Source organism: Pagrus pagrus (genome assembly GCF_965226575.1).
Source record: "Pagrus pagrus genome assembly, chromosome: 14".
NCBI classification, from domain to species: domain Eukaryota; kingdom Metazoa; phylum Chordata; class Actinopteri; order Spariformes; family Sparidae; genus Pagrus; species Pagrus pagrus.
The window spans coordinates 26,310,634-26,328,960 of NC_140198.1; the positions used below are offsets into that span (position 1 = coordinate 26,310,634).

At 41.6% G+C, this 18,327-nt stretch overlaps 2 protein-coding genes across 4 annotated transcripts; one reads left to right on the forward strand and one right to left on the reverse strand.

Moving 5' to 3' along the window:
- Nucleotides 1-7,514: 7,514 nt before the first annotated feature.
- crx (cone-rod homeobox) lies at nt 7,515-9,721 on the forward strand (the record flags this gene model as incomplete). 2 transcript variants are annotated; one of them, XM_084373190.1, is made up of 3 exons in its annotated part: nt 7,515-7,618; nt 8,664-8,815; nt 9,086-9,721. In XM_084373190.1, the coding sequence occupies exons 1-3, from the start codon at nt 7,522-7,524 to the stop codon at nt 9,719-9,721; spliced, it is 885 nt and encodes a 294-aa protein (XP_084229316.1). In that variant the 5' UTR covers nt 7,515-7,521. The 2 variants fall into 2 exon arrangements, with proteins under 2 accessions (XP_084229316.1, XP_084229315.1); XM_084373189.1 differs by having other exon boundaries at nt 7,515-7,605; nt 8,627-8,815.
- A 3,690-nt stretch (nt 9,722-13,411) lies between these two features.
- h3f3c (H3 histone, family 3C) lies at nt 13,412-17,474 on the reverse strand. Of its 2 annotated transcripts, XM_084374659.1 has the most exons (5): nt 17,339-17,451; nt 16,677-16,818; nt 15,997-16,140; nt 14,996-15,149; nt 13,412-14,850 (listed from the first exon to the last, which is right to left on the reverse strand). In XM_084374659.1, exons 3-5 carry the CDS (start codon nt 16,122-16,124, stop codon nt 14,722-14,724), a joined length of 411 nt encoding a protein of 136 aa, XP_084230785.1. In that variant the 5' UTR covers nt 16,125-16,140; nt 16,677-16,818; nt 17,339-17,451; the 3' UTR covers nt 13,412-14,721. The 2 variants fall into 2 exon arrangements, with proteins under 2 accessions (XP_084230785.1, XP_084230784.1); XM_084374658.1 differs by lacking the exon at nt 16,677-16,818 and having other exon boundaries at nt 17,339-17,474.
- Nucleotides 17,475-18,327: the final 853 nt, after the last annotated feature.

The following is an 18,327-nucleotide window of genomic DNA, read 5'->3' on the forward strand; positions in this document are numbered from 1 at the left end:
AGTTTAATTAAATATGAATGTACCATTTATTAATGACGGTTATTATAAAGTGCTACCCAGAGTCATCCGTCACAATAGAATAATGTTGATAACTGACGTCCTGATAGGCTATAAGTTTAAAAAATGTCAAAGAAGGATGGAGAGGTGAGGTCACATTTAAGTACGGGCCGTAAAACTGTGAAAGCATGAGTGGTATCAAAAGGTAAGAAACTTGTTTTTCTCTCTGTAGGCTTGACACCCTTTCCTCAGTACAGTGGTCACTGCTCTTGTGGTCTGACTGTTCCACAGTGTGTGTTACAAGGTGCAGTGTGTGTGACGGGGGTGAAGAGGACAGAGCTGCTCCTCCATAATGTGACAGTTCAGAGGTGGCAGTGTGCTACACCCCCACTTCTCCTAATACCACCTGCTAATCCATCTGCAGGATTACTGTCGACTGTAATCACTCATCCTCCACACTGACACACCTCACCTCGCACTGCAACTCCTGACTCACCACACACACACACGCACAACTTGAACGTACCTTGCATAAGAAGTTTATTGTGGCAGTAGTTTTATAAGGAATGGTAAACATGTGAATCAGGTTTCTCAAGGTATCAGGTCTGAGCTTTATTGAGACATTCTATTCACTGATGATAGTATCTTTATTCGTACAGCACCTTCATGCAGAGAGGAACTGCCCGACAACGTTATTGTAAACTGCAACCACAAAAGAAAATGAACAGTAACAAAAAGTAAAATGGTTGATTGTACCGTAACATATTAAAAACAGAGGGAACAATAGGATAACAGTTTTCTCTAAACACCAAAGATTCAAGAGCCGACAAATGAGTTGTACCTTATCCTTGTATGTGTAGGCTTACACATACTTGGCTAATAGAGTGATGTGGGGATGATGTATTTTTGTAGGCTAACTGAAGTTAGCATCACCCTGGTTCCCTCGACAAAAAGCCTCTGGGATTTTTGAATGGGGTTTTGGATTACTGCTGAAAATAATCTCTGTGGCAAAAACAGGTTTATGATACTGACAGGTTTTGTTCAGCAAGATAATCTTCACAGATGAACACCACTTTTATGATTTTCAAAGTGTAAATCAAATCGCCAGAAGTAAAAAGCTAATGTTAGTCTATAAACAGACTATAAAAGAAACAGATTACACTGCGGTCGCATGACTTGAACGTCACCACCACCATGCATCGTACTGCACAATCACTATACACGTTTTCTGTGAATTAATCAAACTACAAGTTGTAAAGTTAGAGTAGAGAAGAGAAAAGTTAGGTGTTATGTGATTCTCTGTGTTCAGCATGATGACATTTAATGTCCCCGACAGCTTCTGTAGTCCCATTTAGCTACTTGTTAGCAACCACCATTTTTTAAGACACCAAAGTGTCTCACCCTAACCCTTTATAATTCAAATGTGGGACATTTTATGATGGATTTTATGTCGCAGAGCAAAACGTGTAAAGACCTTAAGCCTGTGGTAACCACAGACCTTCAGACATTTAACTGAAAACTCAGTGAAAAAACCCATTGGCTTTGACACTCATTAACAGCAGTCTGTAAAGCTGGTTCTGATTCTACCCTTAATTAAAAGCCAGATTTGCAAGACACAAGGGAGTTTGCCAGAGGTGGAAAGTAAGTACACTCGCTCACTCAAGTCCTAAAGTTCCATTTTAAGGTACTTAAACTATATCAGACTATATCCATCACATCCTACTTAATACTCATAGTATTTTTTTTAGTCTGCTACGATTATTTAAAGGGACAGTCCAACACAAAATCATAAATAAATACAGTATTTTACATCTTACCAGTTAGAGCTATTAGCGATTGTTACCTCCACCATGGAGGTTATGTTTTCACCAGTGTCTGTTTGTTGGTTGCTTTGTCAGCAGGATTACACAAAAACTACTGAACGGATTTACATGAAACTTGGATGGAGGATGGGTCGCGGCCCAGAATAGACCCCATTAACTTTGGTGTGGATCTGGATAAAGGGACAGACTCAGGATTTTTTTCTCACTCATAACATTGCAACATTGTCGTTAAGTTTCCTGGGAATAATACATGGATCTTGCTGGAAAAAACTGCCATATTTAGTTGGCTGGTATCTGTGAATGAGTACAATTTACAATACAATGGAAAATACAATGTCCCAGTGGTTGGCTGTTACAGGTCTGGGGAGTTTAAATTATGGTTAAGCAGTTATGGGTGGTTCGAGTTTGATATTGGATTAGGCTCGATTGAATAAAAGGCGATTGTTGGGCCTTGGCAGAGGGTTATTCTAGTCTTGATATGAGTTGCTGTGTTTTTGGAGATGTCAGCCATAGGGATGTCTGCTTACTCTTAAATATAATGGAACTCTATGGCACCCAGCTTGTGGTGCTCAAAAGTACATTACCCAACAGCTATGTCTCTTTCCAGAAATCATGACCCGGTTACTCAAGATGATTACAGACCTTGTTGTGAGCAGTTTCAGGTAGGAACTATTTTCTGTCTTTTGAACGACACCTGCCAACAGTGTCATGCATCTGCTCACGGACCAGAGGCTAGCTAATTAAGCTAAAGATAGATAAAGTTGCAGCTCAGCGATGGAGGGCACCATTAATGTTTACCTCCCACACAGTCATGAGACTGAGCTTCTCGTCCACGATCCATGTTTCCTTCTGTGCAGTGATATGGTGTAGTTTGGTAGAGAGAAAATAGTTCCTACATGACACTGCTCACAACAAGGTCTGTGGATGTATTTCAGAGTGGCCTTTCATTGTGACCAGTCCAAAGCACACCTGTGCTGTAGCCATGCTGTTTAATGAGCGTCTTGATTTGACACACCTGTCTGGAGGCTGGATCATCTTAGCAAAGTGCTCACTAACAAAAAATGCTCAAAAATCTGAAAGCGTGATTATTGTGTTTCCATATAAAGTCTTAAATCTTTAACTCTAAATATTGTAGCACTAACTAAATAGCTGTTTATATTTTTGTTGAGTGTTTGCAAAGCTTAGGCTATTTTAGCTAGCTAGCTAATCAGTCCATCTCATGTATCACATTCTGATTTTACAGTATGTGCTGATCACATCCATTACCTAATGAATGTTGTTCATGTTGTTGGCTGGTGCTTAGCCCTAATTTATTTGTATTTATTTTATTTCATTTTATTATTTTTTTATTGGTGATAAAATGTACATAACAAACCAGTGCAGACATAACAAAAAGCAAACACAAACACTAAACTAACAACGAGGAAGACAAAATACTCGATGATGGTCAGAAAATACAGACAATAACAAACAGTTAAACATAATGTGGTCGGTCAGCGTCCAGAGGGAGTGATAGTGTAGAGAGAGGGAGAGAGGGAGGAAAAGAGACAAAAAATACATATATACATACACACACACACATTCATACACATACATACATGCATAAATACATGCACACACATACATGCACACATACACACCCACACACACACACACATACATGCATGCTTGTACATCAACATATATATAAGGCCTGGGGTGATAACAGTCATATTCAGTCTTACTGTTATAGTAAAATAATGATGACTTTAATAATAATATTGATGATATAATATTAATAATAATAATAATAATAATAAGAAGAAGAAGAAGAATACAAAACATAACAAAAAGTGATAAAGTGATTCATATCTGGCAATGAGGAGCAGGGCTACACAGGGCCCTCGGAGAGTCAAGCAAGAGCCGCCCCCCCAAACCCCCAAACCCCCAGCAGCACAACCAGGGGCCCAAGTGGAGACAGGCAGGGCAGGACAGCAAATGAACATCAGATATTAGCCTTGATTTATAATGTACTGTACATATTAGGTCCTGTGTTAAAGTTTTGTCATAATTTCCCACCAGAATCAGCAGCAGCCAGTTTTAATTGCAAGTGCTGACAGAAAGCAAAGTGTTCTTGTTTCTAAGTGCGTATGTCTTGGTGCAATAAACCTCTTCAGACATTTTCAACAAATATGCTTTTAAAAATAGGGAGAAAATTGGCAATTTCAAAAGTGGCTGGGACGTGTCCCCAGTGTCCCCAGTGAAATGACACCTATGATAGTATCAATGTTCTCATTTGAAATTATATCTTAAAAAACATCAGGCTGCCTCCAAATGATGAAGATTAGTTTTGAAATTAGTGTCCAAAAAGCTTCTGAATTACAGAGACTTCAAGTAACCTTATTATCAGAATGTTTATATCATTACCTTTCAGGTTTGACATATACTGTTGTTGACTGATACAACCAACATGACAATGACAGTCCATCATTTTATTCAAGGTAACAGTGCGTTTCGTCTGGTCACCTGTCACTTTAACTTCCAGGTAAACACCAAATCATACATCAGACAGTGAGGAAGGAAGTCGGTGAATGTGAGTAATCATAACAAAACATTTTATTACATTATCTCGTCTGTGACCCTGATTTCTGCCTGACTCACATCAAATTGATTGATTTGGAAATGGTGGTTGTTTAACAGTGAAGACAACAACTCCCATGATCCCGCGCTACTTACTACATCTTTTGTTTTCATTGTATTGATTGACAGAACCCAAGCGACAGAACTTACATACTGTGTGTTTGATAAGAGATCTCTTCACAGCCAGTATGAAGAGGAAGAACAATTACAGCAAACTAGAGTCTAGATTAGGGCCTGTGACTAATGTTTTAGGATAGACTTGAACATATCCTTCATAGGTGTTCAGCTGCACCGTCCTCCCTCAGCAGGTCAGATTCATGGTCATGTTAAATCTGCAGCTCATATTGGGCTTCACAGTGACTCAGCAGGTTGGAGGTGCGCACACACTCACTGGTTCATGGGTCTGAGTCGGAGGTGGACTAGTGTCATATCTACTAGCTGACTATCATCCATGTAGACTGTCTTATACTGAGACTACTTAGACTCTGTGTGTGTGTGTGTGTGTGTGTGTGTGTGTGTGTGTGTGTGTGTGTGTCCAGTCTGCCAGTATGGAGCTCCAACTGGACTGGAAGGGGGAGCTGGTGGGGTGGTTAGTGGTTAGTAGTCAGTCTGTGCTGAGCTGCTGGTGGCACCTGGTTTGCACAGAGGAGATTATGACAGTGTGTGTGTGTGTGTGTGTGTGTGTGTGTGTGTGTGTGTGTGTGTGTGTGTGTGTGTGTGCAGGGTGAGTGATTGGGGCTGACAGCAGCCTCTGTATTGCTGGCTGGCCTGCAGATTTAGCCGACCTGTTTTAGACACTCTAATCTGGATTAACTGCAGCAGTGTGTCAGTGGGGACGAGAGCCGGAGCCTCCCCCCACCCTCTGCCCCTTCACCTGCTTCTCCTCCGTCCCTCTCACTTCCCCTCCCCTCCCTCCCTCTACCTGCTCCCCCTCCTCCTCCGTCCACCTGACTTATCTACCTGTCCGCTCTCTCTGACTTCCATCTTCCTGAGTTTTCAGCCTCGGTCGGCCTGCAGTATGTAGAACACAAACTGTTCAGTCCTAAAATAAAAACGCACGCTGCTTGCATCATCCAGAATGTGCCTCTGTGAGTCCAGCTTTAGGGGGGAAGGGCAGTCGGGCAGGGATTATACCAGCTCAGTCCTCTTCCCCACTTCCCTATTTGCTGTTGCAGCTGCACGACGAGCTGTTCCACTATTGGGGGAAGATTGCGGCGCCATCATCAACATCATCTGGACAGTGTTCATGTGACATATGTGATGTTTTTTATCAGATGAAAATGAGTCAAGAAGAAGATTGCACTTTAAAAACAAAATCCACTTTTTAGCCACTGGTTACAATGTTTTATATTAACAAACTTACAATATTTAAATGAGACAGATTGTCCTTGTGTCCTTAATGAAAAGAAATTTGCAAATAAAACTCAGGAAGTCAAAAAGTCAATAAAAAATAGTTTGAACAGATGAACAGCAGATAGAGTTTTTAAACTGCCAAATGAAATTAGTGATACAAAGTTTGTCAAAGACATTCAGAACATGATATAAAGTTATAATGTGCACAATGACATACGCAGAGCTCTCTACAATACACGTGCTCATCCATGTAGCTGGCAAGGCTGCAGTCCACAGACACAAAGTGGGACTCCTGGAATCTCCTGTTTGTCTTTACCCAGTTCTATGTCAACCTGATGTGTCTATTTGTAGGTCTCCATCAGGTGCTGCAGCTGTCTCCTTCCTCTGAGTCTTCTGTCCACTCGGCTCTCCCTCCTTCCTCCTCCACCTTCGATTCCTCCCGTAGCCACATTCTCCATCTTCTGCTGTTTTCTTCTATTCCTTTTTCTACACGCAGACTCGTCCACTGTGCAGCCACAGTTCCCTCCAGCCTCCTTTCCTGCTCCACCACTGAACGGATTGCTCTGTCTTTCCTCCCTTTATCTGGAGATAAGATACTTACTTTTCAGATAAAGCATATTATGATAAATCAAATGAGCTTTGTCGGTTTTGTGCATCTGGGTGTGTGTGTGTGTGTGTGTGAAAGCAGCATGTGTGCATGCAGCTGTCTTTGGAGATAAATGTAATCTGACAATTATGTGTGATGTATGAAGTGCAGCAGGTTAACTGATCAGCAGGAGGAAACAGAAATAAAAAGGAGGCAGAGGGAGGAAAAAATTAAAAACTGAAAGAAAATTGGCATTTTATAAAGATGATCATTTCTGATGTTCAACTTATTGCTGTTCTTTTTATTTCATCCACTCAAACAGCTACATAAGAAGGGTGAAAGGTTTCAAAAACGATGGTTTGTGGAAGAGACCATTTTCATTTAAATTATGGCATTCAGACACGTTCAAAATCAACATCCAAATAGATTTTAAAATGTTTGTATAATGTAGTTTTAGATTTAGATTTCTAAAATTGTGCCTATACATTTAATCCCAATGAGTAAAACCTATTTATAATAAATATTGAAATCAGACAAATAATTTACAATTCATAAGAATAAACTGTGTAAGTGTAGTTTCTCTTATGTAGCCTGTTGCTTTGCTTTGCTGTGTGTGTGTGTGTGTGTGTGTGTGTGTGTGTGTGTGTGTGTGTGTGTGTGTGTGTGTGTGCGTGCGTGCGTGCGTGCGTGTGTGTGTGTCCGTGTGTGTGTGTGTGGTGGGAGGGGTTTGCTGGAGCCACTTGCTCCCTCTAATTAGCAGCGTGTGCCGGTAAAGAAACTCAGTGGAGCAACCTCACCAAGGCGCAAAGGCATCCGGGGGCCACTTCACCTGTGTGATGACTTAACTGTGTGAAATCCAACTCGTCCGACTTGCAGCAGCAGTTCGGATGCTCAGTGCGCCGCGGTGTGCTCTGCTGCTAAGCTGACACACAGTAAAAAGCTGAAACTGCAGATAGAAAGAAAAAAAAGGAAAAACACTTTGAGGTCTGTGTGGTGAACTCCGGCGCGTCCCGCTTCTGTCCACAGCGGGTTGGATCCGACGCACCGACTTGTTGCCCCCGCTGAGCTCTGAGGGGCCCTCGGCTGTTGTGTTGCGTGTCCGACATTCAAGTCAGCGACAGGACTTAAAAGCCGGCTGTAAGGATGATGTCCTACATAAAGCAACCTCATTACACCATGAACGGGTTAAATTTGCCTGGCCCCGGGATGGATGTGCTACACACGACCGTCGCTTATCCATGTAAGTACAAACTGTTATATTATATTTTTAAAAACTTTTTCTGCTTTATTTTGACATATTTGTCTCCTGCTGTTCCAGACATTTATAGTTTGCATTCCACCAAAATGATGCGTAAAGACGCACGGGCTGTGCGTAACGCTGTGGCGTACGAAAATAAATTGAAGAGGAGAAACTGTTTGTTGATAACCAAAAAAAACAAGTTTTTTAATAATGATTAGATGGTAAAATATACTCTGAAACTTTCAGTATACTGATAAGAGACAAAGGGAAATATAATATTTAACTGTAACTTTCGTTATGAGCGAATGATGGTTTCTTAAAGAGTTCATCTTTTCATTTCTGGGCCACATTTGCGCCGTCAGTGATATGATGTACCAACACAGATACATTTGTTACTGAGCAGATACACTGAAGCGTTTTTGAAAGTGAAGCGCAGATAATCTGTGCTCGCTCAGAATCTGTCAGGAGAGATGTGACATAGATTTATTTTTTTTATGTTTTATTATTTGTCACTTTTTCCCTCAAGTCCTCTCAAATGTTCTCAGTCTCCGAAACTCAGATAAATGTAGACCGAGAGAAGGTGCAAATACTCACTGGGCTTAATGCCAAATGATCGTGACTGCATCAGTTATTCCTCACTATACTTGTTCTGAAACAAACAGACTGAGATGTAGATGTGGAGCATTGAGGGCAGATAATTGTGATTTGACTGTACAAACCATGGTTGCATGAACAAAATGTGAATGTCTCCTTCTTGTCTGGGAAAACTGAAACTCTACAAAGAAACTGTGACTGTTATAATAAAATTATATAATGAGCATTGACTTATATTGGTCAAAATCAGCCTGTAAAAAAAAACTGAGGGTCATAAACAGCATGTCAGTGATGTGTGAGGGTTTAATTGTTGTCATCCTGACACACATAGCTGGAAAACAACAACCTCTTAGATGACTGTCATGTTCCCTTTAAAATGAGAGCTATAATTCATGTCATCTCTATGGCTGCCAGTGTAATAATCCCCTCTCTGTGTCTCTTGGCTTTGCAGCCACTCCCCGGAAGCAGCGCAGAGAGCGCACCACCTTCACCCGCACACAGCTGGACATCTTGGAGGCGCTGTTCTCCAAGACCCGCTACCCAGACATCTTCATGAGGGAGGAGGTGGCCCTCAAGATCAACCTGCCCGAGTCACGTGTGCAGGTACTGGAGCAGTAGGCTACAGCCAAGATGGAGGAGATACTGTTAGCTAGAGTGAGACCAGACATCTTAAAGTTTAAAGGCAGCAAACTTTTTCAGAACAACAGCATATTCCTGTTCTCTCCTGCATTAACACTTCCCTTACAGCAGTCACACTGTCTCACCTCTGTATCCAACACCTCTAATTAATTACAATAATTAATTACAACTCAAAACACATCTCTCCATGTCTGACTGTTGCATTAACATGTTTCTTCTTCTTTGTGTCTCCAGGTTTGGTTTAAAAACCGTCGTGCCAAGTGCCGTCAGCAGCAGCAGCAGAGCAGTGGCCAGTCCAAGCCCCGCCCTCCTAAGAAGAAGGCTTCTCCGGTTCAGGAACCCAGCATCCCTGATCCTGTTCCTAACCCATCCGGCTCCTACAGCCCCTCCGCACAGTCAGGCCCCAGTCTGGCCCCGAGCTCCAGCACTGGAAACACTGCCGTGTCCATCTGGAGCCCAGCCATCTCGCCCCTGCCCGACCCCCTGGCCTCCTCCTCGGCCCCGTGCATGCAGCGGCCCTCACCATACCCAATGAGCTACGGCCAGCCGTCAGCCTACACCCAGGGCTACGCCAGCACCACCTCCTACTTCACCGGCCTGGACTGCAGTGCCTATCTGTCCCCCATGCACTCGCAGCTGTCAGGCACCGTGGGCGCCCTGAGCCCCATCACCGTGCCCTCCATGGGGGGCTCTCTAAGCCAGTCCCCGGCCTCACTGTCCTCACAGGGCTACAGCACTGCCTCCTCCCTGGGCTTCACCTCTGTTGACTGCCTGGACTACAAGGACCAGCAGGCCTGGAAACTGGGCTTCACCACAATGGACTGCCTGGACCACAAGGACCAAAACTCCTGGAAGTTCCAGGTCCTCTAAAAAAGAGCGTGAAAGGGTGGCGTTCATGTGCGTCAACATGTCATGTGTGTCAACGAGTCCCGTGCGCGATAGTGTGAAGCAGTTCAGCCAGAGGACATGTAATCTTTGATTTTCAGTTTCTTGTTTGTAAGATTTTATTTCATTTCCTAAAGGTGACCTCGGTAGAAATGCATTTTGTTTGAATGACTCTGGAGATGAAGGGACCAGTGGCTGTCATCAGCTGCCTGACTGCAAATCATAACTGTTGTCTTCTTCATGCTTCGTTAAATAAGAGAACAGAAGCCTTTAAAGCGTTTGTAGGAACATACTGGAGTCGTACGTATGGAAACAACACTGAGCCATCTCCTCCTGTAATGTGACTGTCTGACTCAGACACACACACACACACGCACACACGCACACACACACACTACACGTGTATTCATTTTGTTTTAATTTTGCGTCGTCATAGAGTGAAACGAGAGATGCTTTGACAGGAAGGAGCTGTGAAGTCCTGTAGGTCACTTCCTCCTTCAGGGTTTCATTATTTTAAGCTATTTATTATTATTCTATGCTACATTTAACTATTTAATTTGGTTGCGTTTAGATCTTTTTGAGCATTTGTGTTGCGTATTACAGTGTTAGCCTGTAAGTGTTCTCATCCCAATCTGTTTGATGGAAAAAAATTAGACCTTCTGTTTTAGTTGTGTGACATATTAAAGTGATCTATTCTTTACACTGCTGTGCACTGATAATCATTGAGATTCTGTGCTTTGACATGAATCATAGTTTGTGTTTGCGAGCTGCTTCTGATACAGTGAGAGTCATTAATTGATCCACAGTTAGAGGTCAGTGTGAAGAGCGGACGCTGTGGATGTAAAGTGGCCATGCTGTGGTCAGGTCTGGACCCGTCATGTTTGTCATATGGCCTGCATGGCTCTCACTGGTCCATCTTGGTTATTTTAGCTTATCTGATTCTGGGAGTGTCCCAATCCTCTTAGCCTCCCTTCAGCAATGCCCTAAGTGAATTAGTTAGGATTATTGCCCTATCCCCCTCTGTCTCTCTGTCTCTCACCCATCTCACCCACCTCGGCCTCTTCTTCCTCCCCTTCTTCTCCTGGCTCTCTCCTGGCTCTTTTTCCTTCCATCTTTTCTATCTTTGTCCGTCTTTCCTCTCTGTCTCTCCAACTCTGCAGTATCTATTTTCTCTACCTCCACCTGTTCTCTCTCAGGTCGTCTGCCTTTTGCTTCACTTGTCCTGTGCGGCCCCATGAGTAACACATCACAACACATCGAAATCACTGGCAAAAATGCAGTTTATTAAAGCCTTTCTCTTACAGTTGTTTTGATGACATGTTCCAGCTCTGAGATATCACTTCAGTGGTTCCCCTTCTTTCCAGCTCTCCTGGAGCCAACCCCCACCACTCCACCAATCTCCCCAACTCCTCTGACAACTTGGTAATCCCCACATGACCTGATTACTGCCACGCGAATTTGACTGGCATCAAATATGTGAAAAAATTTCATAGACGTGTTTGTGTGTTGTTTGCGTGTTTGTGTGTCGGCGGGAAGAGAGGATTGATTCTCTGTTACTTAACAAATGCCGTCTTTCCAAAACAACATTTGACCGTCCTCTTACTGATTTCCTTGACGTATTTTGCCATCTTCTTGAAGTGGAATTGTAGGTTTGCCATTTTAGGGCAGTTACCGTACAATTATTAATAAATCTAGCCTTAGAGCTGAAGGTGTTGTGGTGAAATTTGTGACATGATAAATGCTTCATGTCAGCTAAATCAGTATAAAAGCTGAATAATCACTCCTGAGAGGTTTTTGATGTAATTCTGATACAAATAATAAAAAACAAATTCTGCTTTTGTTGCCATGTAAATCATATCTGATCCCTGTCCTCAACCATTTAAATTGTCCCAACATGTTCATATGAATTCAGATCTACTGCACTGAGGGAAATGGACGGTCAGTGAGAGACATTTCAAAGCATTTTTCTGCACTCAACACTGACCTAATCCCACTCTGTGCTCAGTTTAATCCCTCTGCCTTCCCTATCCGTGGTGCGATTGGTTAATCCCTGTGTCTGCGCACCCTGATTGGTTAACCTCTCTTGGAGGGTGCAGCGCGCTTGTAATCTTCCCCCTCAGCACTGAGAGTTTCAGACGGACATTTGTGCTGTAATCCCAGGAAGGAGCAGATGTGATGGGGGATGGACGGCAGTGGGCAGACCTTGAGGAAGGTGAACGCCGGAAAACAAAAACACAGCATGCGGTCTGAGGAGGAATCCTTGGGCTGAAAAGTCCAAATATTGGTTCAAGTAATTGTTACAGCTCAAAAATGCACACAAGTAAGATCACACTGAGGGGGTGTAATAAAGAGCAACAGATGCTTTATATTTTCCTTTACATCTCCACCTTTACAGGAAGTGTTGATGAATGACATGTTTTAGCAGCACATAACAATGTGGAATCAACCTTTAACGAATATGATTTATTGCATTCTAATGGAAGAAGTATTCAGATCCCTTATGTAAGTTAAAGCACTTTTACAACAATGACAAACAAAATGACTAAATTATAAAGTTACAAATGACTGTATACAAGTTAAAGTACAGAAGGGTTATGAAAAAATATGACAGTAAAAATACTCCCTATATATGCAATCTGACAGTGTTACATTATTAGCCTATATATTGTTGGATTATTATTATAAGTTTAATTAACACTAAGCAGCTTTTTAATGTTTCCTGCTGGCTGTGGTGAAGCTAATTTTATCCAAACACTATTATATGGATAAATATATTATACACTCAGCCAGAGCTATGCATCCTAGTTGAATGATAAGGACTAGTTTGTGTTGATCAGTAGTGACACATTCGAGCATACAAATATGACATAACATACAACGTTAAAGACCACAAAAGGAGCCAGAAATCTTGATTTGTCAGACATAGACCTTCATTCTACGAACCACATTAAGACAATTACAAAATCAGCAGACTGTCACCTTAATAATATATCAAAATTTAAAGGACTTATGTCTCAGCAGGGTTTAGAAAAACGCGTGTGCATCTTTGACTACTGTAATTTGCTGCCTTTACTGATCTTTCAATCACACAGCTGCAGCTGATTCAGAATAATGCTGCTAGAGACCAAAAAGTGGATCACATAACTCCACTTCTCATCTTTACAATGGCCTCCGGTGTTTCAAAGAATTTACTCAAAAATGCCACTGCTGCTTTATAAAGCACTAAATAGCTTAGAAGTGACTGGACTTCTCAGATGGTCTGGGATTGGTCTGCTTACTGTCCCGTCAGAGTCGAAGCTGACGGAGAGGAACCACTCAGTATTAATGCTCCACATATCTGAAACAAACTCTCAGGTCTTTAAAATCAGCACTCAAAACCTGGAACTATTTCTTCAAATCTTACCCAGCAGTGTGATTTTTATTATTTGATTGTAATATTATATTTAAGGTTTTTTCTATTTTCCATTTTATTATATTCTTTTAAAACCATCTGTGTCCCTTGTCCTGTGTTTGTTTTCCATCTTTTCTTCACATCATTCTGTCTATGGTTCAATACAAATTAAACTTGCCATGCCCACATTGTAGTAACTCATAGCCTTTCTTTTGGACAGCCCCTGTAGCATCAGTGCCTCAGTGAAACACTGTAGAGCAAATAAATGACACAACAAGCATCTGTTTGTTTTAACACCTATTTATTACCACCATAATATGAGAAATTTGGAAAATACAAAGATCAGCTTATTTATACGTCTGAAAATCTCGAGGAATAAGAAAAATATAAAAGAAAACAAATATGAGGTTATATTGTGTATCACAAATTTTGAGAAAGGGACAGATTATATGTTCAGATCTACAGAGTGCAGGAGACACAGACCCTAAACATGCAGAGTGTAACTTCCACTATAATATCAATTCATACTGCTTTGACTGTCTTAAGCCTATCTGTGGAGATGAAGATGGAGAGAGACAGAAGTATAATGTGTGATGACTGATCTACAGTGAACTACTGAACAGACAAGGAGATGGTAAACCATCGCCCCCGTGTGGCTGCCATTAGAATAGAAGTTGCCTTGGAAAACAGAGAAGCCCTTCCTGATTTTCTATAGCGAATCAGATCACTGTAACAAAAAATTGATGTTGACTATAATAATTGCTTTTTTCTATTAATGTGATGAGTTTGAAAGTGGTAAAGAGAAGAGATGCTTATCCATGAATTATATGCGTAAAAAAAATAAACACCATATCCACAACGATAATCAATATTCTTAAGCAACCAAAAGATTCTTGTTTGTTGAGTACAAGTGGTTCGAAAAATCAGGGCTCACACATGCACACAATCAGACCAACAGACCGTCATCCCCTCCCAGTGCAGTTTACAGAGGTGAAGGAGGTGGTTTGAAAAGGTACAGCGAGCCGTCTAGCTGCAGCTGCAGAGTGAGGTTAGAGTTGGGGTGTAGCGGGACGGACTGGGCAGGAGGGGAGGAGGGTGTTCAGACGGGGCAGAAGCCTCAGGACTAGTTTTAATAGCACCCTGCTGTGGAAGTTGCAGCTCCCCTTAAGCAGACTAGCCCCTTGGTTACATCCCTCCGCTTCAGCTCTGTTTGCCACACAAACCACACCCGCTGGCCTCCCACCCTGGAAGAATCCAGGTGAGCTTAAGGACGGGCTTCATATTTTGAGGCACCACCCAATCTCAGTGAGGCATGTTTGAGTATGTGTGCACATGTGCGTCTGATCTGCGAAACCTCTAACATGCACGAAAAAGGTACCCTAAAAACATTTGGTGAAGACAAAAACCTATGAGAGACCAGACTTCAACATATTTCTATCTCTTCATAATCAGGATTACTCTAAAGTCTACTGAGAAGCTGGGCAGGCTGGGGAGGGAGAGTGATGGGGATGGGTGGAGGTGGGTGGGTGGGGTAGAACGAAGGAGTGGGGGCAGGGACAGGTAGAGAAAACAGGACAGAGGTGAAACATTATGCCTAAGCGCGCTCTCCACGAATGCGACGTGCCAGCTGGATGTCTTTGGGCATGATGGTGACACGCTTGGCATGGATGGCACACAGGTTAGTGTCCTCGAACAGACCCACCAGGTATGCCTCACTGGCCTCCTGCAGGGAGAGGGACGACACATTATTAGGACAAGTGTCAGTTTAGAGTTTGAAAGATATACTGATGTAGCTTTCAATATATTTTGTGCGCGCACACACACACACACACACACACGCATATATATATATACACACACACACACACCTGCAGGGCTCCAATGGCGGCGCTCTGGAAACGCAGGTCAGTCTTGAAGTCCTGAGCGATCTCCCTCACCAGGCGCTGGAAGGGCAGTTTACGGATCAGCAGCTCAGTGGACTTCTGGTACCGACGAATCTCTCTCAAAGCCACAGTACCTGGCCTGAAGCACACAACCAGATATAGCTCAAAAACCAATTCAATATTTAGATCCAAGCTGGATTTATCATCTGAAGAAATGCTGTCACAATGTGACACAATAGGTACAGTTTCTATGACTGAGGCCCCAATCTAACAATTGGACAGTGGGCTGTGAGTGAAGACAAGGACGGAGCTTTAGTAAATAAAAGGTTAAAAGAAAATTCAAGTAAAATTAGTAAATGTATTTACTTATTCGCTTATTATAAATCTCAGACGTTTTTTTTGTGTGTTTTTTTTCATGTTTTACTCCCCAGCTACTTCAGTTGTTTAAGAGGATGCTGCAACGCTATTTTGCTGTGAAGCTCCAGAAATCAGCATGGGGGTGAGTAGATGATGACTGAATTTTCATATTTTGGTTGAATTTAACCTTTAAGATGATTTTTAAAATGACTATTTCATCACAATAAAGACGATTTGTCAAAGAAATGGCTGTTTGGAGGGACTGTAGCCAGCATTGCTTCACTGTGTGTTGTTCCTTCGTGTTGCATGCATGTATATTTGCTGATAGAGTTTGTTGTATCTTAATCATCATACTGATTTACTTTTTCCTGCTGCTCTGCATGGCTTGTGTTCCGTCTTGAGAGTTTCTGTTTTGTTGCTGTCTTTATGGCATCATCTTCGTTGGGTGAATTTTATTACTTCATAGGTTTCAAAATATCTGGCCAAAGGACTGTAGTTGAAAATTAGCCAGCTGGTTAACTCTGGCACATTTACAGAAATGTGCGTGAGGATTCATGTTTGCTGTCCTTTTGAATGAATGAATGAATAAATAAATAAATAAAATTGATGAATTGAAATCAAGGTGTCACCTGTAACGATGGGGCTTCTTGACACCACCAGTGGAGGGGGCACTCTTACGTGCAGCCTTGGTGGCCAGCTGCTTACGAGGAGCCTTTCCTCCTGTGGACTTACGGGCAGTCTGCTTGGTACGAGCCATTACGACGAAGGATCACCTGAGGGGGAAATCAAAAAAATGTAACAGAATACTTCAAACTGTTCACTATTGTTCATACTTTTTCTCTCTGGCTTTCACATGTTTTAGAGTTGCTGTTTTGTTCACCCTCTCCACATGCTTTTATCAACACTATTATTGCATACACTAATAACTGTTGCCTTATCCATACATATTTACTACATTCATTGTGGAATTGCATGATCAGTGTTATCATGGGCACTCTGACCAATAACACTTCTTAACACAATATTATTCTGCAAATTATTTAGCCTGAATGTGAATGCTTTCATGTTTAGCTGTAAAATATTTGTCAGATGAATAAAAAAAATAATTGAATCAATCATTATAACACTGTCAGTGAAATAGTTAAAACTGAGTGTCAGCTACAAACGTTTGGGTGATCATTATATTAAATGCAGGGCTTAGACAACTTTCTTTGCTGTTTAATATAACAACTGGCTCCCAAATATCTGCATGTGGTTCTTATTTTCCAGTTTCCATTTACTCAACATGCCAAGAGTTTTGTTTTCCCACCATCCAGCTCAAAGTCTGACGGTCAGTCGCCTGGGAAAACTTTTCCTCCGGGTTGGCAGCGGCACAGACACAGAGTGCCCAGCCAATCCTGACACTGTGTTCTCCCGATCAGACCAATCAAAAGGCTGAACAGGTCTTCATTCTGAAATACACCAATCAGCTGTGTCTGTGTTGCACTTGAGAACCAATGGCGTTTTATTGTGCATGGTTCTAGGGCGGGACAAGCAGCCGAAACCCCGCCTCATACCGCAAGATTATGGCCGCAGACCTAAATGAATCTACCAATATACAGGCGACGAGCGGGACGTAAACTTTGACATTTTTACTGAAAAATAAACAACGTGTGCACACAAGACTATCAACAAAACGTAGAAGACAAGTGTGGCTATCAAATAAGCGCCACGGCTCGTGAAGCGACGGCTTATTAAAGCGAAACAGCGAAGTAGAAATCGCCTATGAAAGTGGAGCAGATATTTCGGCAGTGGAAGTACTGAGCCGTTTTTCTCTCTGCCTGAGTATCGGGGCAGCTGCCTTTTCTCCTCTCCACAGCGTCGAAATAACACGCTATTTCCGCATAAAATCAACTTTAACCGTCTCATTTTAATCATAAAACGGTCAATAGAATTCTTAACTTTAAAAAGTAGGACAAATATGTAACTTACCGGGGGTGAATTTTACGCTTTTTGTCCGCACGGATACAAGTGTGTTGTGGTTGTCTGGCAGTGTCAGATATTTACTATCTCTCACACAATGGAAGCAGGGAGAGCTGGAGCAAAATGGCGGCCGTGTCAATCATCTGTCTCCCAGAATGCAACTGCCAACATTTGTAAACATTGTGGCTTCTTCTCCTCACCTGTAACTTCTGCTGCTAGATGTTGTTGCGTTTGATTCAATGTGGCGATAAAATACTAACACATATTATGTCAATATTGTAGGCATTGCTCGGTTTAACGGTTTCAGTTTTGGAGCATATAAATGTTATTATGTGGGCATTTATTTAGCAGTACACACATTAATTACCAAAGAAAGGGAACAAAACAAATAATGTACAATTTTCAAAAAACATGTACAGTTAGTACATGCCTTTTGAAAAAGAAAAGAATAATCAGATTAAAGGGGAAAATGTCATTATTATTGTTATTATTGTATGAGTGAAATTTTGAGGTGCTAGAGTATTTTCATTTTATGCTACTTTACACTTCTCTCTTCTACTTTACGGTAGGGTGCTACATTCAGGACGATTTAAAAAAAAAAAAAAAAAAAAACTTCTTGTACACATGAAGTTCTTCATGTTTTCTTCCCACTCTAAATTAAGTTCAATGGTTACTTTGCAGATTCTGATAATTAATACAAAATATAAGCACAAATAAATGATGGCGTAACATTATAGATTAAACTACCTAGCAGTACAATCCATCTTTACAAGCTGCAAATTTAAAGTGATACGTACATTAATGCATCAGTATCATACATTGATATATTCTGATATGGGCTATTCTGCATAATGAGTACTTTTTGTCACTAATACCCTTTAACTTTTACTCAAGTAAAATTTTTAATACAGAGCTTTTACCGTAACAATATTTCTACACTGTGTTTGGTATGACTACTTATACCAATTTTCCACATTAAAGTGTGTTTTGGGGAGAAC